This window comes from Typopeltis vanoorti, chromosome 16 (genome assembly GCF_054136105.1).
Source record: "Typopeltis vanoorti isolate ZY-2024b chromosome 16, IOZ_Tvanoo_1.0, whole genome shotgun sequence".
Lineage (NCBI taxonomy): Eukaryota > Metazoa > Arthropoda > Arachnida > Uropygi > Thelyphonidae > Typopeltis > Typopeltis vanoorti.
The window spans coordinates 3,347,019-3,373,009 of NC_143564.1; the positions used below are offsets into that span (position 1 = coordinate 3,347,019).

The 25,991-nt window shown below is 37.1% G+C and overlaps 1 protein-coding gene across 1 annotated transcript in view; it reads left to right on the forward strand.

Moving 5' to 3' along the window:
- Positions 1-25,991, forward strand: part of Tnpo-SR (transportin 3) — a 605,621-nt gene that overhangs the window by 447,920 nt on the left and 131,710 nt on the right. The window contains exon 20 of the mRNA XM_090405918.1: positions 21,804-21,920. Coding sequence (XP_090262044.1) covers positions 21,804-21,920 — 117 coding nt within the window. The remainder of the gene's footprint in view (positions 1-21,803; positions 21,921-25,991) is intronic.

Below are 25,991 nucleotides of genomic sequence, written 5' to 3' on the forward strand. Positions count from 1 at the left end.
GAGAATGTATGGGATATCTTATAAAAGCAGATCCAGAAGTAATGTCCACTTTTGTCAAGCAAATCTGAGTCAGTTAAAGGACTGTCTGGTGATTGCCTGGTATGCTGTAGATGTAATCCAACACCTTGTACAATTATGCCAAACCACATATATAATGTAATTCGGTCTAAAGGAGGTCCAGCACAGTATTAGATAAAAGTTTCTAATTCATTGGCTGATATGTATATCATCATCCAAGATCATCCAAGCTATGGATATGATTTGGAGTTGTGAGAGAATCATTTATGTATTGGAGGAAGAGAGTGGATGAAAGTACAGAAACTGGGATACTCGAGTATTGGTGGGAAAATCTGAAAAGAGAAAGTAATCTACTAATTTGTAGTGAACAACCACAAAGGAAGTTGGCAACCCAGGTGCAGGGTAGAAGGTAGACCATAATATGGTGGTTTGAGCAGACCCTTGTGTTAGACCTAGTCATGTGACATGGAAATAAGTTTCTTCAAACCTTTTCATGCTTTATTTTCTTAGAAGAGATATTTTGTTAGAAATGCATTATTAAAATGTTTGTTTTTGGTTTTGTTAAAAATAAATAAAAACTTTTGACATGCTTTTCCATTTTTATTACTTATGACTACTAAATAAATCGAGTATAAATCTGTAGGATTCTCTAACTAAATCGAATAACTGTTGTAATAAATTTGGTGTGAAAATTGGCAATAAAGAAACAGACTAAAAATCATCAGGAACATTAAAAACATCAACTGCATCCTGAATGGAGAACATTATAGAATAAATATTTATATAATAAATATAAATAAAAATTAGTGCCTCCGTAGTGCAATTGGAAGAACGAAGGTACGTTGTGCCCTTCGATTAGAAAAGGCCTAAGTTCGATTCTCGTCATGACGGGAGGAATCTTTATATGGACTTTTTCAATTGAAGGTGAGTTAGCCGATCTCATACGGAAGTAGCAGGATTTTTTCTCCCGGAAACTCGAGTTTTTCATCCCGCATACAGACAAATTGGCCCTTTAGAACACACACAATTTACAGACAAAAATACTAGCTATGGTTGTGTTTGTGGCCAGTTGATGTAGGTGATTGGTAGTAGAGGGTCGGTGCAGTAGTGGAGACAGAGTGTTGTATAGTAGGTATCTTCCCGCGATGAGTCTTTGGACTCCTTGGAGGTGTCACGAATAATAATAATAATTATAGAATAAATAAAATATTTCTGCTATTTAAGCACAATTTTAGTGAAGATGCCAAATTAAATATGGAAATAAACAACAGAATTAATATGGTAGTGAGTTAACTGAATAAATGTATATGGAATATGCATTTAATCTCAGTGACATATTTTCTTACATAAACGAGTTGAATTTAAAACTTCAAGGTCGAGATACAGCAATATTTAATGCTTGGAACAAGATTGAATCATTCAAAAAGAAACTCAAACTCTGGCTGTATGTGATTGCAGAAAGAAATAATGAAATGTTTCAGTCGTACTCAGATTATATTATGGAAGCAGATGATTTCTATTCACGGAATTCAGTTTCAGATATCATTGCCACCCACTTTAAGATGTTGTTGTCATTTGAAAAGTATTATCCTGAACATGAGGATCCCCGAAGGCAAAATATGTGGATTGTTAACCCCTTTGTTGAACACAAAGGGGTTCACAATCACATGGGAAGACAGCCCTTTCCCATGAAGAAACCCTTCAACTTATTGAATTATCGTTAGACAAAGGACTGGAAAGTACTTTTAATTCTATGAGTAATTCAAAATTCTGGATAAGAATGAAATAGCAATGAGATTTCTTTGTTTTTCCACCACATATCTTTGTAAAACTGCATTTACTAACATGACTGCTTAAAGTGAAACAGAGGAACCACCTGCAACTTGTCTCCGTTTTTCTAATACTTCAATTCATCCCAGAATTAATAAGCTACCGGACAGAAAACTGCAACAAAAGTCTCACTAGCCTAACTAAAACTTTCAGTAGCTAGTAATTGCTATGTTTTTAAATTCAAAATATTAATTAGTGTTGGAACTAGTGTTTAGAAATAAGAAGTAGTGTTTAGATTCGTACATTTTTATTTATTAAATTACACACTTTGTGTATATAAATATTTCACATGTGTATGTGATAATAAGTGTTTCGCCGACAAGTTGACATACTTCTGCAGCTTCCCCTGCTCAGCTGACTCTATAGTGAGTTACAATGCATAAATATTTTTCTTTTCTTTTTTTTTTTTTTAAACCAACATTATTAAAATCAATTTAATAATACAATAATCAATTTTACTCAGAATAATGTTATAAATTTTTGGTGATCAGAATGGCATATGTCAATAAAAATCAATACAAATTAATTTAATGATGTTGGCCTGGGGAAGCTACAATTATGCTACAAGATTTTATTAGTCCAGTGATTGATGACTAATTTAAAAACGTGCCACACCATATACATAAGTGTACTAATGCTCTTTATGATTATGCCTTAATTAATCATTAATACTTATATTAGTTTAATATATGAACTTTAAAAAAATTGGAAAGGTATTAATGAGTAAATTTGTTGTGACTGGGCCCTCGTCTTACAAAAAAAGAATTTACCAGTTCGCAATCCCAGAAAGGTTGAGAACCACTGACAACCACACCACTTGCCATCCTGCTTTATTGTGCTAGAATCTGAGGAAAAAGACCTGGAGGAAGACCAAGATCTAGGTAGATTGATACAAAACAGAAATTCTTGGAAAACCAAAATATATAAAGTCTGCCAACATTGGAGTCATGACAGATAACAGATTCAACTTTCATATATTGGGTTAGCAAATAAGTTAATTCGGTTTTTCAGAGTGGAATGAAACACATTTATTTAACATATATAATACGTACTAGTCAGTTATATATTGACCCTCTTTATCAATGACCTCTTGCCATCTGTCCACCAACTTCATTATGCTGTGTTCATAAAACTCCTGAGGTTTACTGGAAAAAAACTGATCCAGGTGTCTTTTGACAGCCTCCTCATTAATGAAGGTTTTTCCCGTTCAGAGAATTCTGCAACGATCAGAATAAGTGGTAATTGGAAGGTGCCAGGTCAAGTGAATACGGAGGATGTGGCAAAACATCCCAGCCAAGACGTAACAATTTACCCCAGGTTGTTACCGATGTGTAGGGTCTGGCGTTGTCGTGGTGAAAGACAACTCCTTTCCGATTTGCCAATTCAGGGCGTTTTGTGCTAATTGCACAGGCCAGTCGTGTTAGCTGTGAACAATGGACAGTTGAATCAATCGTTCTGCCTGACGGTAACAGCTCGTAGTGGACAACACCTTTATAATTCCACCACACAGCAAGAATGATCTTCTTTGGGTGCAATCCTGCTTTCGAGGTTGTTTGCAGCGGTTCGCTCTTGTGCCCCCATAATCTTTTATGCACCACATTATCGTACATGACCCATTTTTCATCTCCCATAATCATCTGCTTCAAAAGTGGGTCGTTTTCTTGGCGATGTTGCAGCGAATCACAGATGGATATGCAAGCAGTCATATTGGCCTCAGTCAATTTATGCAGCACCCAAATATTGAGTTTTGAAACATATCCCAGCTTGTGCAAATGGTTTTCAACACTTGTATGGGATATGTTCAGTACTGCAGCAATCTCCTACATTGTTTGTGACGGTTTTTTGTCAACGATATCCTTCACAACACTCGAATTAACCTCGGTTGGCCGACTGGCGCGAGGCACATCACTGACGTCGAAATCTCCAGAACGAAATTTGGCAAACCACTTTTGGCATATGCATTCTGTTAAGGCACCATTCCCATATACGCTGCATATTTTTTTATGGGCCTCCGCAGCTCGTTTGCCTTTTTTGAAATAAAAAAGCAAAATGTGCCGGTAATGTACGTTATTTCCTTCCATTTCTAAAAATATGTTACACACACGCAACTGAAGTAGGCCAAACGAACTGCGCAATAGCATTGCACGGTAGTGCAACAATAGCGACAGGTGAAGCGGCGTAAACTTGTACTAACGCATAAACCGAACGAACTTATTTGCCAACCCAATAGTATCATAATGTCTTGTACATCCTCTGAAGGTACACATCAAAAATTTGATGACAGGATATCTGCTCTAATGCTAGAGGAATGTTTAACTTAACTGGCTAGTCTCTTGACATTTTTGTGTAATTTGAGTCTCAGTTTAAGACGGATCCTACAGGAATGAAAAGAGTATATAATAGTCCCATTGTTCAAGGGTGGTGAAGAAACTGATGTACTAGGTCCAACACAAAAAAAAAAAAAATGAGACTGTGCCTGTATTTTTTTTTTTTTGACAAATTGAGAAAATCAACTACTATCTCCTTCAAAATAGAAAATAGTTCCCTTCTGAGTTGACACAGCTGCATATGATGATGCCAATGTTCAAAGCAGCTCTGCAGATCATTTTCTGAAAGGCTGTTGAGAATCTCCATCGTTTTTCCTTTCACATCTTCTGCCAACAAAAAATGGGTTCTTTTGAGCACCAACTTGATCTTTGGGAAGAGGTAGAAGTCACAGCAAGACAGGTCTGGCAAATAGGGATGGGTGCTGAAGCACAGTAATGTTGTGATTAGCTTAAAACTGTTTCACAGACAAAGTGTGGTGGTCTGGCGCATTGTCTTAGTGCAAAATCCAACCATTTCTCCACAATTCAGGTCATTTTCTTCTCACATGTTCACGTAGTTTCGTCAAGACTTCAAGATAATACTGCTGATTCACCATCTGGCTGCTAGGGATCCACTCTGCCATCACAATACCCTGGATATTGAAGAAAACAATCAACATGGACTTAGAACAACTCATGCATGCTTTTTTTGGTCTTGGAGATGTTGCTGACTTCCACTGCATTGATTGTCGCTTTGTTTCCAGATCATAAGTAAATATCCAAGTTTCATCACAAATAATTACCAAATTCAACAAATCTGGTTCATCCTTAATGCGTTGCAAAAGGGCCAAACACAGTTCCTTGTGACGTTCTTTTTGTTCTTTTGACAACATTTTTGAAAGCATTTTTGCACAAACCTTTTTCACGTTCAATTCTTCCATTAAAATGCGTCGAACACTTTCCCTGTCCAAATGAACTTCCTCAGCAATAGCTCAAACACCCAACCTTCTGTCTTTTCGAATCACATCTTGCCCTTTTTCAATATTGTGTCTCTAGAAAAATTAAAAATCAGGCCAAATTACCTTTTTTGTTGTTGTTGTTGACACCTGCAAAGTGTTCTTTTGTCTTATTTCAAAATTGATGCGTGACTTTTTTTACATAAGTCACACTAGGTGACTATACAAAGTAAACATCATATAATCAAAGTAGGTTTGAGCCACTCTGATGTTCTGGAAACTGAAGTCCTGTAGTGAATGTCAGGATTTTGTTGTGGAGCACGATTAGTGAATAGCAATTTATATATTCAAAGATTTTCAAAGAGCCAAAAGTAAGAAATCTGCATCATGCCCATATGGCAGTCATGCCTTTTGGTTTCTTGCCAAAGCAATTGACCATAATTTTTGTTCAATGCTGTTCCCTAGATGGCTCTGTTGTTTATTCACCCAGAGAAAAAGCCAATAGCCTGTCATCATACTTCTCAAATGCATGCATAAATGACTTTGGTGAATGTCCCTCAACCATTTCAAACACCTGACACTCAATGCCTATGATCTTTCATCAGAAAGTGGTTAGAAAAATCCTGTCCAAATTAGACACCAAAAAGTCCCCTCATCTAGACAGTATTCTTCCAGTTCTGAAGAATTGTGCTCCATAGTCGACTGCCATTTTTATCACTTTTTTGCTCTTTTATTCCACTAGTATCTACTCTACACCCCGGAAACTAGTTCATGTACAACCCATTCCTAAGAAGGGTGATAAATCCTTGCCATCAAACTACCACCCAGTCTCTCTCTCTCTCACCTTAATCCTCTCCAAAGTAATGGAAAGAACCATCAACACTGAACTCCTACACTACCTTCAAGATAATGAAGTAAAAAGCAAAAGCTCACCTCTTAGTCTTGCTGCTCCATCTTTTGTATAGAAGAACATGGAAAATTGCCTCCTTTCATCTTATGCCAAAAAGAGATCAGAAGCATCTTCATTAGTCTTGATCATGCATACTTAAATCTGCTAGTTCAGATAGTAAAAAGTCATTATACCCAATAAAAGGTTACTGTACCTAAAGTTTCCTAGTGTAGATGATATTGCCTTCCTACTTGAGTTCAAAATTTTTACTCTAGAATTAACATAGCGGGTGCTTAAGGGTCAAAGCTATATAACTGAGAGGAGACCTCCACATAGCCTTTAAAGGAATGCGGAGAACCGACCAGGGCTTCTGACCTAATGTCCAATCCTCACCTTCTCATGGTGCACCCTGTTGGGTATCTGCTCGGATACTGAACGAACGAGGATGGGCTGCCAATTTGGGATTTAGCCGACCAAATTGTATTCTTATTGGTTAAGCCAGTATAAATAATGATGGTACAACATGACAAAATTTCATACCGGCTGGGGCATCGCTCGGTTAAAAATGCCCCACCCGTTGTTTTCGCCAGGAAACCAGGGCGAACAACGAAAAGTCAGCTACTGGAACAAATCTGAAAGCACACTCCAACTCAACATCACTAGAGTTAAAGATCGGTACTATCAACATAAGAACCCTGAATGGCAAAGAAATGGAGCTAGCTGAGGAATTAGATAAGTACCGGATCGACATAATAGGGATGACTGAAACAGAAAAGACAAAAACTGGTGAGATCTTTCTGAGCAATAAATACAAAATGTTATATTCAGGTAATGACAATCAAGGAAAAGAAGGAGTAGCCATAGTATTCAACACAAAATACGAGGCTAATCTTCTTGAATAGCAGCCAGTCTCAAGTAGAGTAATGTGGGCAAATATAAGAATGGGGAACTGGACAATGAGATTTATTTGTGCCTATGGTCCCACAGAAGGTTCTACTAAGGTAGAAGTGGAGGAATTTTTTGCGGCTTTAGAAAAAGCAACTGACACAATGAAAAAGGAAAAGTTGGTCCTTGTTGGGGATCTAAATAGCAGAGTAGGAAATGATTATGAGACATACAAAAATATTTTGGGAAAATTTGGAGAAAAGAGCAAAGCTAATAACGATGGCAAATATCTGTTGGATTTCTTCTCAGGACATGGACTGGTTATTACTAACACCATGTTCCAACATAAAAATGTGCACAAATTCACATGGAGAGAAGAGGCAAGGAATAAGAAAAGTCTCATTGACTGTGTTATTATGTTATATAGTGATGTTTTCTCCCTGGTGCAGGACACCAGAGTGTACAGAGGATTTGAAATTGGAAGTGATCACTATTTAGTCTTGAGCAGGATAAAATTTAATTTCACATTGAAAAGAATAATATGTTTTAAAGCAAATAACTTTTATTCGCTTTAAAACTTTCTTACAAGTTTTAAACTGAATAAAAGTTGAGCAGCTCATAGATGTGAACTGTAGACTAAAATACACAAAGATTATTGAAGAAAATATGAAAGAGTTTCAGAACAGGAATCCAACCTTGGAGATTCAGTGGCAAGCCTTGAAGAAAGTCCTGGTTGATTCAGCTAGAGAGGCATGTGGTGAAGTTGTCTGCAAGAATAGAAAAATTAGAACTCCATGTAGGACACAGGCATTGAAGGAAAAGTAGAAAACATATCAAAATTTCCTTGCAAATAAGTCAGCTTGTGCTCTTAGAGAATACAGAAACAAATGCAAGAATGCTAAACACTGTGTAAAACTAGCTAAACAAAAGTCATGGGAGGACTTTGGCAAGAATATAGAAAATAAATATCAAGACGGTGGCAAAATATTCTGGAGATTGTTGAAGAAGCTTAGAAATGGAGGAAAGAGTGCTGTAAAAGGAGTTAGATATGATAAAGGTGATATGAAAACGGGAGAAAAAAGATATCCTTGAAGTATGGAGTAATTACTTTGAAAAACTGCTCAATGAAACAAGCAGTGATGACAGCACTGTGATAAAAAACACTGACCAGGCATGCAGTCAGGAATACATATCCATACTTGAAGTTGAAAAAGCCATCAAAGGCTTGAAATGTGGAAAGGCAGCAGGAGTAGATGATATTTGACCAGAAATGCTGAAGTATGGTGGTATAAAAGTGTTACGGTGGCTGCACTGCATAGTTCAGAAAGCCTGGACAGAGGGACGAATTCCCGATGATTGGAGTAGAGCCCTCATAGTACCAATATATAAAACGGAAAATAAAACTGAATGTGAGAATTACAGAGGTATTTCCCTACTGAGTGTTCCTGGCAAGATCTATTCAAGTATACTTGAGAAACGGTTGAGAAGAATTGTGGAAATAAAGCTTGGTGAAGAACAAGCTGCATTCAGGCCAAATAGAGGCTGTCAGAATCAGATCTTCCTTTACAACAAATAGTGGAGAAAGCATAGGAATATAACAAAGATCTGTATTTAAGTTTTGTTGATTTGGAAAAGGTATATGACAAGGTGCCAAGAGAGAAGCTATTCAATACGCAGCAGTTATATGGTGCCAATGGGGCATTATATCAAGCAATACTTAGTCTTTATTTGAGTTGTAAGTCAGCAGTTAGAATTGAAGGAAGTACAGGAAGATGGTTTAATGTTAAATCTGGTGTGAGACAATGATGTACATTATCCCCTCTGTTATTCATTATCTATATGGATCACATTATGAAGGAAAGCGGTATTAAACATGATATCAACATTTGAGATGCTAATGTCAGCTCTTTGCTTTATGTGGAAGATGTTATACTTCTAAATTAATCCGCTACAAGTCTGCAAGATTCTCTGACTAAATTGAATAATTGTTGTAATAGATATGGTATGAAGGTCAGCAATAAAAAGACAAAGACAATGAAAATAGGCAGATTCATTGAAAATGTCAACTGTGCTGTGAATGGAGATCCTGTGGAACAAGTAAAACATTTCAGCTACTTGGGCATGATTTTTAGTGAAGATGGTAAATTAAATTTGGAAATAGACGACAGAATCAACAAAGCTGGTATGGTAAGAAGTCAATTGAATAAATTATATGGAATAAGAGAGAAATTAGTCTGAACACTAAATTAGCTGTATACAAGACAGTATTCAAACCAATTTTAACTTATGGATCTGAGTGTAGGATCAGAAGTAAAACACTTGACCAAAGACTAGAGACCGCAGATATGAGAGTTCTGAGAAAGATTAGGGGAGTGAACATATGGCATCAATGGCAATATCATATTAAAAAAGAGGATATTAGGAAAGAACTTGACATTGTCAGCATCCAGGAATGCGTTAGCAGATCTAATCTCAGGTGGTATGGTCACTTAAACAGAATGGGCAAGGAAAGATTAGCAAAGCAAGTGTTCTCTGCCAGGTTGGCAGGAAAACGACCCAGAGGAAGACCAAGATATAGGTGGATTGATACGGTACAAAGTGCCTTAGACGATAGAAATATTAAATCTGATAATTTGGGAGTCTTGACAAGTAACAGACTGATTTGGAGGAAAATTGTAGATAGGAAGTTAGTAATGATGTAATTTTTTTCATCTAGTACTATCATATCCTGTACACCCCTTGAGGTACATGGCAGGGTTTTGATGATGAGAATTAACATAATTTCTGTTGCTATTCAGGCCATAATACTGATCTGGTACATGCTCACTTGCATGAAACGAAGTTTATTCCTGGCCCATCTCGATATAGATAAGAGAAATATTGGCCATCAAATTATTATCACATTGCCCTTATTTCATTCCTTTTGATAACTATGGAGGAGGTCACCAAGAACCACCTTTCTCACTCTATGGAGGCTCACCAATTAATTAATGATTACCAGTGTTGATTCTGTCATTCTTATTCCACTGCAGATCTCCTATATGGCCTTATCTATCTTTGGATACAAGCCATGGAAAAAGTTTGAGGAAAGTCAAGTGGTAACCCTTGTCATTTTTAACATATGAAGTCTTCCTTAGCAAGCTTCCATCTTATGCTCTGTCTTCTTTGCAATGGGTCACCAGTTTTTTTTGGGTGTTTTTCTGGTCGTTCAGTGCATATAATAGTGGTTAGTTTCCTCTTTTCAAATTTTTCTATCAATGCCTGAGCACCCCAGGTTCTATGCTTTTCCTGCTGTTCAATAATGACCTTTCCTTACTAGCCTCATATCTTATCCATGATTTTGCTGATGAGAAAACATACATTCATCTTCATTCAGAAAATCTTGATAATTCAAGCTACATGATCTTCCATAATCATTTTTAAATATTGATCGGCTCATTTTCAAATGGGGTGTAAATGATTAGTGAATCTCAATGTTATCATTACACAGTACTGTCTTATTTCTTAGACGAAAGATTGTACTCTTTCTCCTGTCTACTTTTGATAATACTCCAATCTCTTGTTTTCTCTTCTTAGGTTGACTGTTTAATATTTCCATAGCAAGTTTGTCAGCAAAGCTCAGTGCCATCCTCAGATCCAGGCAAGACGGACATCTCCTCAAGGCCCTATGCTGTAAAGGGCCTCGCATATCACAAACATAAAAAAAAAGCTATTAAATAAGAGGTAAAAAATAAAACATTCAGAATCAACTAATGAAAAACTAAATGTTATGGAACTACTCATCCAAACATTGCTGCTAATGAACAGAACACCCAGGCATGTGCAACAATAACTCAATCATTGATATTTTATCAGTTTAAAGAAACCATAGCTTTGCATATATTTTTCAATTTTGTTGTCATGAAAGAATGTTTGTCAAGGTAGTAGGATACAACATATATTATTTAAATTTGTTAGCTTGATTTATAACTTTTTAATATTTAGACATATGGTATGTGGCCTTCCATTTGTACTCTTGCCCCTGGCCCCACAAATGTTAGAGAAGGGTCTTGCCAAGCTCACTCACATTTGGAGGAAATCATGCAATCATTGTTAACATTTCCAGGGAACTTGATCAGATCTGACATAAATGGCCACTTACTGATCTACCATTTTATCACCTGCCTTCAGTACTGTGCAGTTGAATTGCCAGTTTGCATTCTGATTGTTCACTGTATAGCATGGTAAATAGTTTCCTCTATCAGTGCTGGGGTACCCTGGCTGTGTATTTGCTAACACTCTCCTATCCTTAGTTTTGTTGATGATGCAGTTCCTTTTGTCTTATTCATGCAACAAACCATACAGTAGTACTGAAGTGATTCAAGTTTCAAGATCTTATATTACCAGTCTTAAGTAGCGATCATCTGACATTCTCCAACGAAGTGAAAATAATCTTATGAATGTCAATAATATCAAAACACAGCCTTGTTGTATTTCTCATAAGAAAGATTTCATTTCATTTTCTCTTTACTTTGCTGGCCTGGTTGGCCGAGTGGTTAGCATATCTGCTCCCCGGCCAAGAGGCTTCAGGTTCAAATCCCACCAACGACATGGATGTTTGTGATTGTCCTACTGATCACTTACCATATGTCCTGCTGTGACCTGTGTTCTGGCACATTATGACCTTTGATGTCTTTGCACTATAAAATTCCAATAAAAAAATCCTTTACTTTTGATACAAATGCAAAGGTGTTTGACAGGATAGCACATGGAATTCTAATCCGTAAACTACAACATATGGGAATGGATATAGGGTTGGTGAGATGGATAGGTGGGTGGTTGATGGAGAGATATCAAAGAGTAGTTTATTCAGGAGTAGAGTCCAAAAGACGGCCTGTGACTAGTGGTGTGCCGCAGGGTTCTGTGCTTGGCCACTGCTGTTTAATCAGTTCATTAACGATATAGGGAAGGATCTAAGTGAAACAGTTCATTTGTTTGCTGATGATGCAAAGTTGGATAGGGCGATAGTGAATGCAGAAGATGTCAAAATCTTGCAGGATGACTTGGATAGATTGGAGTTCTGGGCTAAGGAGAATGGATGTCAATTTAATGTGACAAAATGTAAGGTTATGCATTTTGGGGTGATAAGATTAGCAGCAGTATACCACATTGGTGTAACTGTACTCCAGGAGATTGATGAGGCCAGGAACTTGGGAGTGTTGGTGGATAGGGAGATGAAGTTTAGGGGGCACATTGCAAAAGTAGCTAAATCAGCTCATCAACTCACTTGGTTGTTGAAAAATACCTTGACGAGCAGAGACAAGCAAGTTATTGTGCCTCTGTACCGAGCCTTGATAAGACCTCATCTCGACTACTGTGACCAGATTTGGTCACCTCGGTTCCTTCTTGATGGGGAGGAGGTGGAGAGGATCCAGAGGCGAGTGACTAAGATAATAGCAGGTCTATCATCATCATCATCATCATCAAATTCCTGCCATGTACCCTCAAGGGGTGTACAGGATATGACAGTACTACATGAAAAAATTACATCATTACTAACTTCCTATCTACAATTTTCCTCCAAATCAGTCTGTTACTTGTCAAGACTCCAACATTATCAGATCTTATATTTCTATCGTCTAAGGCACTTTGTACCGTATCAATCCACCTATATCTTGGTCTTCCTCTGGGTCGTTTTCCTGCCAACCTGGCAGAGAACACTTGTTTTGCTAATCTTTCCAATCCCATTCTATTTAAGTGACCATACCATCTGAGATTAGCTCTGCTAACACATTCCTGGATGCTGACAATGTCAAGTTCTTTCCTAATATCCTCATTTTTAATATGATATTGCCATTGATGCCATCTGTTCACGCCTCTAATCTTTCTCAGGACTCTCATATCTGCGGTCTCTAGTCTTTGGTCAAGTGTTTTACTTCTGACCCAGCTCTCAGATCCATAAGTTAAAATTGGTTTGAACACAGTCTTGTATACAGCTAATTTAGTGTTCCGACTAATTTCTTTCTTATTCCATATGAATTTATTCAATTGACTTCCCACGATACAAGCTTTGCTGATTCTGTTGTCTATTTCTATATTTAGTTTACCATCTTCACTAAAAATTGTGCCTAAGTAGCTGAAATGTTTTACTTGTTCCACAGGTTCTCCATTCACAACACAGTTGACATTTTCAATGATTCTGCCTATTTTCATTGTCATTGTCTTTTTATTGCTGACCTTCATACCATATCTATTACAACAGCTATTCAATTTAGTCAGAGAATCTTGCAGACTTGTAGCGGATTTATTTAGAAGTATAACATCATCTGCATAAAGCAAAGAGCTGACATTAACATCTCCAATTTTGATATCAGGTTTAATACCACATTCCTTCATAATGTGATCCATATAGATAATGAATAACAGAGGGGACAATGTACATCCTTGTCTCACACCAGATTTAACATTAAACCATCTTCCTGTACTTCCTTCAATTCTAACTGCTGACTCACAACTCAGATAAAGACTAAGTATTGCTTGATATAATGTCCCACTGACACCATATAACTGCAGCGTATTGAATAGCTTCTCTCTTGGCACCTTGTCATATGCCTTTTCCAAATCGACAAAACTTAAATACAGATCTTTGTTATATTCCCATGCTTTCTCGACTATTTGTCGTAAAGTGAAGATCTGATCCTGGCAGCCTCTATTTGGCCTGAATCCAGCTTGTTCTTCACCAAGCTTTTCTTCCACAATTCTTCTCAACCGTTTCTCAAGTATACTTGCATAGATCTTGCCAGGAACACTCAGTAGGGAAATACCTCTGTAATTCTCACATTCAGTTTTATTTCCCTTTTTATATATGGGTACTATGAGAGCTCTACTCCAATCATCGGGAATTCGTCCCTCTGTCCAGGCTTTCTGAACTATGCAGTGCAGCCACTGTAAGACTCTTATACCACCATACTTCAGCATTTCTGGTCGAATATCATCTACTCCTGCTGCCTTTCCACATTTCAAGCCTTTGATGGCTTTTTCTACTTCAAGTATGGATATGTATTCCTGACTGCATGCCTGGTCAGTGTTTTTTATCACTGTGCTGTCATCACTGCTTGTTTCATTTAGCAGTTTTTCAAAGTAATTACTCCATACTTCAAGGATATCTTTTTCTCCTGTTTTCATTTCACCTTTATCATCTCTAATTCCTTTTACAGCACTCTTTCCTCCATTCCTAAGCTTCTTCAACAACCTCCAGAATATTTTGCCACCTTCTTGATATTTATTTTCTATATTCTTGCCAAAGTCCTCCCATGACTTTTGTTTAGCTAGTTTTACACACTGTTTAGCTTTCTTACTTTTGTCTCTGTATTCTGTAAGAGTAAAAGCTGACTTATTTGCCAGGAACTTTTGATATGCTTTCTTCTTTTCCTTCACTGCCTCTTTAACTTCCTGTGTCCACCAGGGAGTTCTGATTTTTTTATCTTTGCACACAACCTCACCACATGCCTCTCTGGCAGAATCAATCAATGTTTCCTTCAGAGTTTGCCACTGAATCTCCAAGGTTTGATTCCTGTTCTCAAACTCTTTCATTTTCTTTTCAATAATATTTCTGTATTTTAGTCTACAGTTTACATCTGAGAGCTGCTCAACTTTTATTCGCTTTAAAACTTTCTTACATGTTATTCTTTTCAATATGAAATTCAATTTTATCCTGCTCAAGACTAAATAGTGATCACTTCCAATTTCAAATCCTCTGTACACTCTGGTGTCCTGCACCAGGGAGAAAACATCACTATCAACAATAACATAGTCAATGAGACTTTTCTTATTCCTAGCCTCTTCTCTCCATGTGAATTTGTGCACATTTTTATGTTGGAACATGGTGTTAGTAATAACCAGTCCATGTCCTGAGCAGAAATCCAACAGATATTTGCCATTATTATTAGCTTTGCTCTTTTCTCCAAATTTTCCCAAAATATTTTTGTATGTCTCACAATCATTTCCTACTCTACTATTTAGATCCCCAACAAGGACCAACTTTTCCTTTTTCATTGTGTCAGTTGCTTTTTCTAAAGCCTCAAAAAATTCTTCCACTTCTACCTTAGTAGAACCTTCTGTGGGACCATAGGCACAAATAAGTCTCATTGTCCAGTTCCCCATTCTCATATTTGCCCACATTACTCTACTTGAGACTGACTGCCATTCAAGAAGATTAGCCTCGTATTTTGTGTTGAATACTATGGCTACTCCTTCTTTTCCTTGATTGTTATTGCCTGAATATAACATTTTGTATTTATTGCTCAGAAAGATCTCACCAGTTTTGGTCTTTTTTGTTTCAGTCACCCCTATTATGTCGATCTGGTACTTATCTAATTCCTCAGCTAGCTCCATTTCTTTGCCATTCAGGCTTCTTACGTTGATAGTACCGATCTTCAACTCTGGTGATGTTGAGTTGGGGTTTGTTTTCAGATTTGTTCCAGTAGCTGACTTTTCGCTGTTCACCCTGGTTCCCTGGCGAAAACAACGGGGGCCTTGTTTAACCGGGCGACGCCCCAGCCGGCATGAAATTTTGTCATGTTGTACCATCATTTTTTATTTTGGTTTAACCAATAACAATACAATTTGGTCGGCTAAATCCCAAATTGCCAGCCCATCCTCGTTCGTTCAGTATCAAAGTAGATACCCAACAGGGTGCACCACGAGAAGGTGAGGATTGGACATTAGGTCAGAAGCCCTGGTCGGTTCTCCGCATTCCTTTAAAGGCTATGTGGAGGTCTCCTCTCAGTTATACAGCTATGGTCTATGGAATGAACCATATGAGAACAGGTTGAAGATTTGTGGGTTGCAGAAACTAGTTGATAGGCGGAAAATGGGAGATATGATTGAGACATTCAAATTGCTGAAGGGATTCTATAGGATTAATTCAGAGGATATTTTTGAGATCAGGACTGGTGGTGGGAGAACTAGGGGACACCTATGGAAGCTGGGCGAGAGTGTGGTTAGCAGGGGTGTTAGAGCTGGGTTCTTTACTTTTAGAGTGGTAAATGAGTGGAATAAGCTGCCAGAGTCTGTTGTGGGTGCTATGACAGTGAGCAAGTTCAAGGCAAGGTATGATAGATACCGTGTGAATGTCTTATAGTTGTGTGGAGATGATGTTTAGGGCCTCCCTCGATGAGTCTAAGGACTCCCTGGAGTCGCCTGAAATAATAATAATAATACTATTTGGATCTTCATTCATGATCAGATTCTTACCTGTGGTTGGCCTACACCTGTTGCCTTTTCCTGCACAAACATGTTATGCCCATAGAATCCTTAGCCTCCAGAAATTCTAATATTATTCAAAACACTGTTTCTCACCTGTACAATTCCTGACATTTTAAAAATTGTTAAATGTTTGGGATAGTGCACCCAAAAATCTCCCTTAGAATGCCTGTTACTTGCAGATTCCCTCTAATCATTTCCACATGAATGCTCTGTTTCTGTGTTATGTCTTCTTCCATATGTATTTTCATGAGTGCCGTTACACCCAACTATGCTCCACTATGTTGAACATTTAAGTCCAGTCTTTCATGCTTACATGGTGATAAGAATACATTATGAAAATTATGGTTACAAATATTGTGTTAGAGTGAAACCTTAGTTTAATATAAACCAAAATATACACTCAACGTTTCAACCTTCAAATAAGGTCATCTACAGGAGTATACGTATATATACAAAGAAACAAGCAGCATTACAATCTTCATGGTATGCTAAAGTTACTGATCAACCATTAAAACTATTTGCCTGACCTCTGGTGCAAAAAAAAACTCGCTACATCAGAGCTAGAGTCCTGTTATTATTATTATCTATTAGGTTACAAAGTTAAATTAAGCTGGAAAGTAACATGTTCATATAGAAAATAATAGATAAATAAATAAACAGAAAATAAAATTACTTACATAAGTATACATATAAATTGCAACTGGTATGGATAGTGGCCAATAAAAAATGAAAAATTGCTTAGAGTCCTAAAGTCAGGTGTTGGAAGTTTATTTTCCACTTGGTTAGACTATAATAAATTTAGTTTAATCCTTTATCCAAGTGTAAGCAAACAAAGTTTGCACCTGAAGTATCTTCAGAACTGAGGCAACTCATGGTAAAGGTGGACCAAGCTCTCATCACCCCTTGTCTCACTATCTCCCATAATGCATAGCACATCTCCTTGCAGACATGTATAATGCTATACATTAAGGGAAGGGCTGCTACCCAGGCCGGTTTCGACCATTATTGAGGTCTCGTCAGTGGGAGTCAGACCCAGAAGTGGTGATACTAAGGCAGAAGCAATGGAGAAGTCATATTTACCTATACGAGTTGCCAAAAGGTGTACACCTTATTATTAAATTACTTTGGATTTAGAGAAAGATGTTGGAAGTTTTTTCCCACTTGGTTAGACTATAATAAATTTAGTTTAATCCTTTATCCAAGTATAAGCAAATAAAGTTTGCGCCTGAAGTATCGTATAGGTAAATATGACTTCTCTATTGCTTCTGCCTTAGTATCACCACTTCTTGGTCTGGCTCTCCATTATACATGTCTGCAAGGAGATGTGCTATGCATTATGGGAGATACTGAGACAAGGGGGTGATGAGAGCTTGATCCATCTTTACCACGAGTTGCCTCAGTCCTGAAGATACTTCAGGTGCAAACTTTGTTTGCTTACACTTGGATAAAGGATTTTTAAGCCCCCATTGTTATTAAGTTAGGGTGGTTAATCAAAATTTCACTGCTTTTTTAAATTTTCATTCATATCGAGCTTTTGTATGATTCAAAGAACAAGTTCTTTTCCAATCAAAACAATGTAGGGTATTAAGAGCGTGATCTGAGAGGCCTGCTTCGCCAAAATTATTATATTTAATGCGTCGTTTGTGTTCTTTTTTACGGATAGGGATTGTACGTCTAGTTTCCCCATATAAGGTAAGTTACAGGTGCAACAGATGCAATAAACTCCAGTGTGTGCCAATGGGGGAAGAGGACCCTTAGAGGTGTTGAATATGTTTTTTAATTTTAAAGGGGGTTTAAAAGTGACATTAAGATCATAATGATGTAGGGTTTCTATTAATTTTTTCTGATAACCCTTTAATGTATGGAGTGTTATGGTTTTACTGTAATCTATATTACTTTTGATGAAGTTTTATGAAGAATTTTATTATTAATATTTTTGCTATATCTGTTATTTATAAATGTATTGCTAATAAATTTTAATTCTTGTTTAAGAGCGTGTTCATTAGAGCAAGGGTGTTGATGACGCCAAATTTTTGCGATGGGTGGTGATATGAGTTAGCATGTATATATTGGCTGATGTGTGTAGGCTTATGGTAAACAGTGAAGGATAAACTGCCTGAGGGAAGACATGTGACTAGTGTTTCCAGGAATGGGAGCAAGTTCTGATATTTTCAATTTCAATAGTAAATTGTATGGACTCATGTTGTTTGTTTAGGTGCTAGGGAATGTGCTTAATGTTTGGTGGCCATGTAGCCAGATAATAACGAAAACATCGTCAACATATCTAAGCCAAACTGTAGGTTTTAGAGTAAAGGAATCATGAACACGGTGCTCAAAAGCTTCCATATAAAAATTAGCAATTGGGAGGATAGTGATCCTGATAGGTTAGATTTGTATTGTAAAATTTTATTTTTATATTTATATTTTACTTAATGTGTTACTACTGAGCTATTTGTAGTAGTTTTATTTAATTTATATCGTAGTTGTTGGAGCCAGTTCAAACTGTCTACAGACTTCAATTTCTAATTTCTAATTCATGCACAAAACTCGCAATTATTCTTAATCCTTTAGTCTATAACCTTTGTTTTACTCCCCCCCCCCCCTCAAGGCCGGAAGTATGGTATTTCATGTGCTTGAAGTGTAGACTTAGGAAAAGCATCTGGCTGGAACCAATTCCTTAATCTACCTTGCTGTATTTCACTTGTGTTGATCCTTAAAAAATTTTTTTTTTCAACTGCGCCATTAAGGATCATGTAAAAGAATTGTTTTTCTTTCCCTTACATATAAGATGAACATTCAGCTAAGCACAAAAATAGCTCTCAATTTCTCTCGATCTCAAGCAATTCCTATTAATTATCAGTCTTGCATTAATCTTGCCAGTTCATTACACAGTCCTAGATCCTAAAGGCTTACGGGTACTTTCTGCTTCTTCCCTGCTAAACGTTTGATCAGGCACACTAGGTTACAGCTGCGATAATTCAGCACACAAGTAGATCATCAGGAAATCTCATGGTGGAATATCTTGAAAAGGCCGTCTCTGCTATTAGCGAACTTCCCATCTTTGTCGGAACTGCTGCTCACAGGAACGTGACCCCCCACACACACTCTTGTAAAAGGCTTGGCACAGGAACAAAACTTCGAAGCAAGAGCCCTTTTGACTGTTAACTTCTGTGGCTGGATGGATCTCAATCCCTTGGATTAAAATTGCACCTGTAATCTACCATATATAGGGGAAACGGTGCACAATTCCTATCACACAAAAGGAACATAAATGACACATTAAATATAATAACTATGGTGAAGCTGGCCTTTCTGATCATGCCCTGAACACTTTACATAGAAGTGACTGGAAAAGCACCAGTTGTTTACATCACACCAAAACATGGTATGAACGCAAATTTAAGGAAAGGAAGCCTGTGAGATTCTTATCAACCACCCTAATCTGAACAATAATGATGGTCTGAAAATCCCAAGCATATAGAAGGCACATATTCTACCCACAGAACCTTTCTCCCTAAGAGTTAACTATAAACTGTAGATAATCCAGAATCCTAATTCTGATATAACAGTTGTAATGTTAAAAACAGGACATCATTGTTACTGTAAGAAAACTATCTATAAGAAAGAATGTTTCTCTCATGTTATCTTAAATAGAATTTAGCTTTGATAAATAATTAATTTGTAATTTTATCTGTATTTTTTTTTCTTCACTCGAGGTCATGCCAGTAGAATAACCAGTGGTCAAATCATTGTTTCTGTAACTTACTGTGTGAAATGTAACTCAGCTTGTCCTTGTATATTTGTATATACTCCAGATGATGACCTTAATATGAAGGTCGAAACGTCGGGAAATTAAAATAGTTATTTATAACACGGTTGTAAAGTCCATAATTTTAAAATGAATGCTGATCACCATGCAACACTAAAAGAAAGGATAATTTCCTAGTTGATGTTCAAGTAGAACAAGAGTTGGTTTTGTCTTTTTCTTTATATCAGCTCTTCTCTGTAATTAAGTGAAAAATTCCTCCATTTCTTCTTTAGTAGAATCTTCTGTGGTACTATAGGTACAAATAAGTCTCATTGTCTAATTCTGCATTTTGAAATGTCCTCACATCACTATTTGAAATATGCTCACATCAACTTTCATTTAAGAAATTAATCGTGTAATTCTTATATAGAATCATCTCCCAGTTTTTGTCTTATCCATCTCTGCATTTTCTACTATCTTCAACTCTCTTCATTGATGCTTATGCTGATAATATTTATTTGCAATTCTGTTTAATTAAGGTTCCCTGTTGTCATTACATCTGATTTGTAATAATCCAAATGGGTGCTGAATAAGTTATTGTGGGTTAACTCAGTAAAGTGAAGATTGGATATCAGATCATAAGTCTCGTTTGATTCTCTGCATTCCTGATGGGCTACATGGAGGCCTCTTATTAAGAGTTGAAGTTGTCTAACTTTGATTCTTAAGCAGTCCCAATTCATCTCCTAAAAAAAAGAAATACTAACCACAATATTACTCATTCTGCCGATTTACAACTAATAACGAATTGTGAAATACCTAATATATTATTTTTTTAACTAATATTGATAATCACAGACTTAAGTTAGAAATCATAACAAATTTTAAGAGCTTATAGTAGATATCCATTTCACTTACTAGGTGTTTTGTAACATTCTTATTGTAATGGAATAGAAATTAGATTATTTTTTCTCAGTCGTTATTTTTCCTTTATGTATCCCTCCAAAGAAAAACCTACAAAAGTCAGATTTTGGTGACCTAAGAATGCCTGTTGTGTTATCTATTTTCTAAATCTATCTGATTCATTGGACGTCAGGTCCAACTGCTCATTCCTGATGATTTTCACTTGTGATCCTGGAAGACCTATCCTTGTAGTGTCAAAGGATTGTATGATTTTTGCAACATGTTAAGTCTCAGTGTAGCTGTTACCATGAATTCCACAAGTAACTGCCAACCCAATTACAGATCCAAAGCCAGGTCATACTGCACAGTCGGTTAAGGAATGTAGTTTTCTTGTGGATTTTCACTTCCTCAGATTCAGCGTTTTTGTTGCACCTTTAACAGAGAATGTTGCTATCTATTTGCAATAACATTTCAGGTAAATATGTTCTGGTGAATTTATCATTTGCTCGTATCTTCTGTAGCACTGAATCTTAAAAGCTCAAAGCCACAGTCACTTGTGCAAAACATGTAAGGTACAGTGAAACATGAAATTACATTTGGCCAAAAAAAAATTGATTTACATTGATTTTCCCATATATCTCTTCATATTTCTTTATTCCTCAAGTCAGTAAGCAGGATATCTGATCTGCAAATTTCACCCCAGGTTACTTAAATTCTGAATCTGTCAGCAAAAATCCTATGAGTTTGTCAGTATTAGTTTACTACATGCATCATGTTGTTTTTAGTAGTAATTCTGTAAGATACTTTGTATTTAAACATTAAACCAGAAATTTGTCATTTTCAGAGCGTATCCATTTTGCATTAGGAAGGATCCCCCAGTTTGTAGATATCAACTACAGTCATTCTTTTAATTTTTTGGTGAAGCAATAGTGTTTATAATATTTTTTATACAATTACTTTTATATATGTTTCCTTTACTTTTTTTATTTTCATAATAATTTTATGTTGATTATGTCACCTTATAGATGGTACAGCTTTATCAAGTTCATCAACATTCCTGTTTTTTATACCTTGGGAGTATTCTTGTTGATGAATATGGAACTGAACCAGGTTGTGTTCAAGGACTTCTGGATATGCTGCAAGTAAGTACAACACTCATTTTATGGATAAATTTCATACCACCACGTTTCTTTACTTACAAGAGATTGTGAACCTTGATTTGTTTGAATATCTTAAAATACAAAGCAGAGAGTAAGACTTCTTTTCCCTAACCTTATGCATTATCAAATGCCAAAGGTTGTTAGTAATTCTTATTCCTGCCTAGTACTTTTAGTCATTTCTGACGTGACGTGTCCAGTAGATAATGTATCTGCTCTCCAGCCAAGCCTATGAATTCACATCATCACGAGCATGAGTGAGTGTTTAAAAATTTTTAGAAAAAAATATGTGTCAGGCATGCTAGAAAATGAATGACAGTTTTTACTCTAATACTTCATTATTTGTTATAAAGACATTATCAGTTTTTTTTTAACCACTGAGTGGTAAAAAAAAAAAAAAAAAAAAAAAAAAAAAACTTAAAAGTGAATTATGCTATCATGCACATTTACTGCTCAATTCTGGAATGAGCAATTATAATTATCCAATACAAGGATGATAGCTATTATATATACGTTCGAGAGCTGCCGCTAGAGGGATTCATGGTCTGTAGTGTTTGTTGAGAGCTCCTGATAAGATAAATGTTATTTTAAGTTATCATTGACAATTTTGCTTGAATGTTATGTAGTTTTGTTTGCTTTGCGTATCTTAGTGTGTCTGTTTGTGCGTTTTTGGTGTTTCAATTATTAATTTGATAAAATATGATAGAAGCGAGCACATGGCTCCTGTAAAAAGGAAAATGGCGGCTAGTAATAATGGTTCGCTATCTTTGTTAAATAACTGTAATATAAAGGAGTTTATTCAGTGTACTATCTGTGAAATGTACGCTTTGGGGAGAGCGGTTGGAGTATGGTTAGATGATGATAATGGAGTGAATGTGTGTAGAAAATGTAAGGAAAATGAGGAATTAAAGTGTATTTCAGGTCGTGAGTGCGATAGTTTTGTCAAATTTCAGAATGAAGATAATAGCGATATAATAAGAAATTGCAAGGTTGTACCAGAGAACAACTGTGAGGGCGTGAATGTAGAAAGGGTGAATGATGGTATTAATACAGAGGAAATTAATGGTTTAACAGTTAATAAAAAAGATGAGATAGATGCAATGAGTGAGATCACGTTGTTGAGCGGAGCAATACATAGGGCAAAAGGGCAGCTAAAGCGTATGCACAAATGTCTACCGAGTGTACCAGCCAATAATAAAAAGTATGATAGGAAAAATAAGAGTATGTTTGTGAACGTAAACAAAATGAAGGAGCGAGTGTTATATGGAGATTCGCTAGTACGAGGTGTGTTAGTAGAGAATTTGACAAAATCGTACCAACCTGATGCGACCATCAAGGACGTAAGTAAGTCTATTAGAGAGCAAAAGGAAAGGATGAAAGAAATGATAGTTGTGGCAGGTACGAATGATTTGAAAGGAGATAAAATGGAAATGATAGAGGACCTAAATGAATGAGGTAGCAAAAGAAAAGAGCGAGAGAGTTAGGATGATCAGTCCTTTGCCGCGGTACGACAGTGAAGTGTTTAGAAGGAGGGATAATTGCAAATGACTTTATGCGTGGGTTATGCATGAAGAGTGGTGTGGAATTTGTGGACGTGTGGAGTGAGTTCGATGGGCGAAAGGATCTATATAAGATGGATGGTTTGCATTTGAATGGATTCGGTGTAAGGGGACTTGAAAAAGTGTTGTTGAATGAAGTGGATGTGCAGAATCAGGGAAACTAGATTTATTGGGGGGGGGGAGTAGATATGCAGACCTTAGGGAGGCATTTGAGTGTATGAATGAGTATAATGTGCCCGAGTGAATAAGGACAACAAATCAGAATGGGATAGTTAGTATAAGGCATCAAGATAGGGATGGGGCTAATGGGGGTCTGCACTTCATGTACACTAATGCTAGGAATATTAGGAACAAGAAGGAAGAATTTTTGGCCTTGGTTGGCACTTCCAGACCACAGGTTATTGGCATTAGTGAAACATGGCTGACTGTAGATGATATAGCTAGTGGGATTGAATGTGATGGGTATAGTGTGTTCAGGAATGACAGGGAGAATAAAATGGGGGAGGAGTATTATTGATGATAGCTGATGAGCTGCAGCCAAGCAGAATAGAAGTTGAATTGCAGGATAGAGAAAAGAGCACATTTGAGGCCATTTGGTGTGAGATTGTGGCTAGCAGAACAAAATATACAATTGGGTGTTGCTATAGACCAGGTGATGGAAAAGATGGTGGAGATAATATGCACAAGCAAATAGAAGAAATGGGTGGAAGGAGGGTAATTATTATGGGAGATTTCAACTATGGTGGCATTGATGGGAGTGAGGAGAGGACACACGGGAGGAAGGAATTGGATTTTATGCGGTTATTAAGGGATAACTATCTGCTATAGTTATCCCTTGTCTTAATTGTAAATTCCACACCTTTAGCCACCTCCCAAGTCAAGACCCTATGACCTAGTAATTGCATCTGAGGATTTGGCTGTAACTAATATGACCACATTGCCACCAATTGGTGAGAGTGATCATAGGGTCTTGACTTGGGAGGTGGCTAAAGGTGTGGAATTATCGAGCTGGAAAGTATGACAAGCTTAGGAGTTTGATTGGTTCAGTGCCATGGCATGTACAACTGCAAGGACTAGAAGTTGATAGTGCATGGGAGGCAGTTAAGAAGCGTTTGCATGAAGCAATGGCTGACTGTATACCTAGAGTCCGAATAACAAATCAACTAGGGGTTAAATGGATGAATAACACCATTAAGCTTGAGCTGCAAAAAAAGAAACAACTATGGAGGGAATTTAAGAAGAAAGGTGACCGGCAGGCACATGAACGATATAAGGCGCAAGCCAGAAGAGTAACGAGTGTAGTAAGAAAAGCAACAAAGGATTACGAAAGAACATTGGCCATGCAGGCTAAAGAGAATCCTAAACAGTTTTTTTGATATGTTGCAAGTAAAAGAAAAAATGTATATGGCAGAATGATTTTAAAGAATGCTGATGGTAGGGAGGTAACTGAATCAGTTGATATAGCTGAGTTACTGAGCAAGCACTTTGCAAGAATATATCATCCAGGTGGCGACATTGCAGAAATGAATGAAACATTAGATTATACGGGAATTGTGGTAAATGAAGTGGAGGTAAGTAGTCTGTTGCAAAACCTCAATGTCAATACATCTGTGGGATTGGATGGTATACCAGCTCGTGTCATACGTGAAGCAGCTAAAGAATTCTCGGTACCCTTGACCATTTTGTTTAATTTGAGTCTCGGGTCTGGGTTAGTCCCGAGGGGGTGGAAGGAGGGGAAAATAGTTCCACTGCATAAAGGAGGTTCCAAGACTGCTGTTGTAAATTACTGACCGATTAGCATATCAGGAATCGTTATCAAGGTCTTGGAGAAATTAGTCAAGAAAAGAATACAGGATTGGATAGATGAAAATGGGATATTGTATGGGGGACAACATGGTTTTGTGAAGGGTAGATCATGCCTCAGTAACTTGCTCACGTTTTATAACACATTGACGGCTGAACTGGATGAGGGTAATGGGTTTACAGTGATTCTACTGGACCTTGCCAAGGCCTTTGACAGGATACCACATGGAACTCTAATCAGTAAACTGGAGCAGATGGGGATGGATATAGATGGTTGATGGAGAGATACCATCTCTCCATCTCCAAGAGTGGTTTATTCAGGAGTTGAGTCCAAAAGACGACTTGTGACTAGTGGTGTGCCGCAGGGTTCTGTTCTTGGACCACTACTTTTCAATTTGTTCATCAATGATATAGGAAAGGATTTGAGAGGAAGTGTTCACTTGTTTGCTGATGATGCAAAGTTGGGTAGAGCAATTGTGAGTGCACAGGATGTCAAAATTTTGCAGGATGATTTGGATAGTTTGGAGGACTCGGCTAGGGAAAATGGATGTCAATTTAATGTGGCAAAGTGTAAGGTTATGCATTTTGGGGTGAAAAGATTAGCAGCAGTATATCACATTGGTGGAACCGTACTCCAGGAGATTGATGAAGCCAGGGATTTGGGGGTGTTGGTGGATAGGGATTTGAAGTTTAG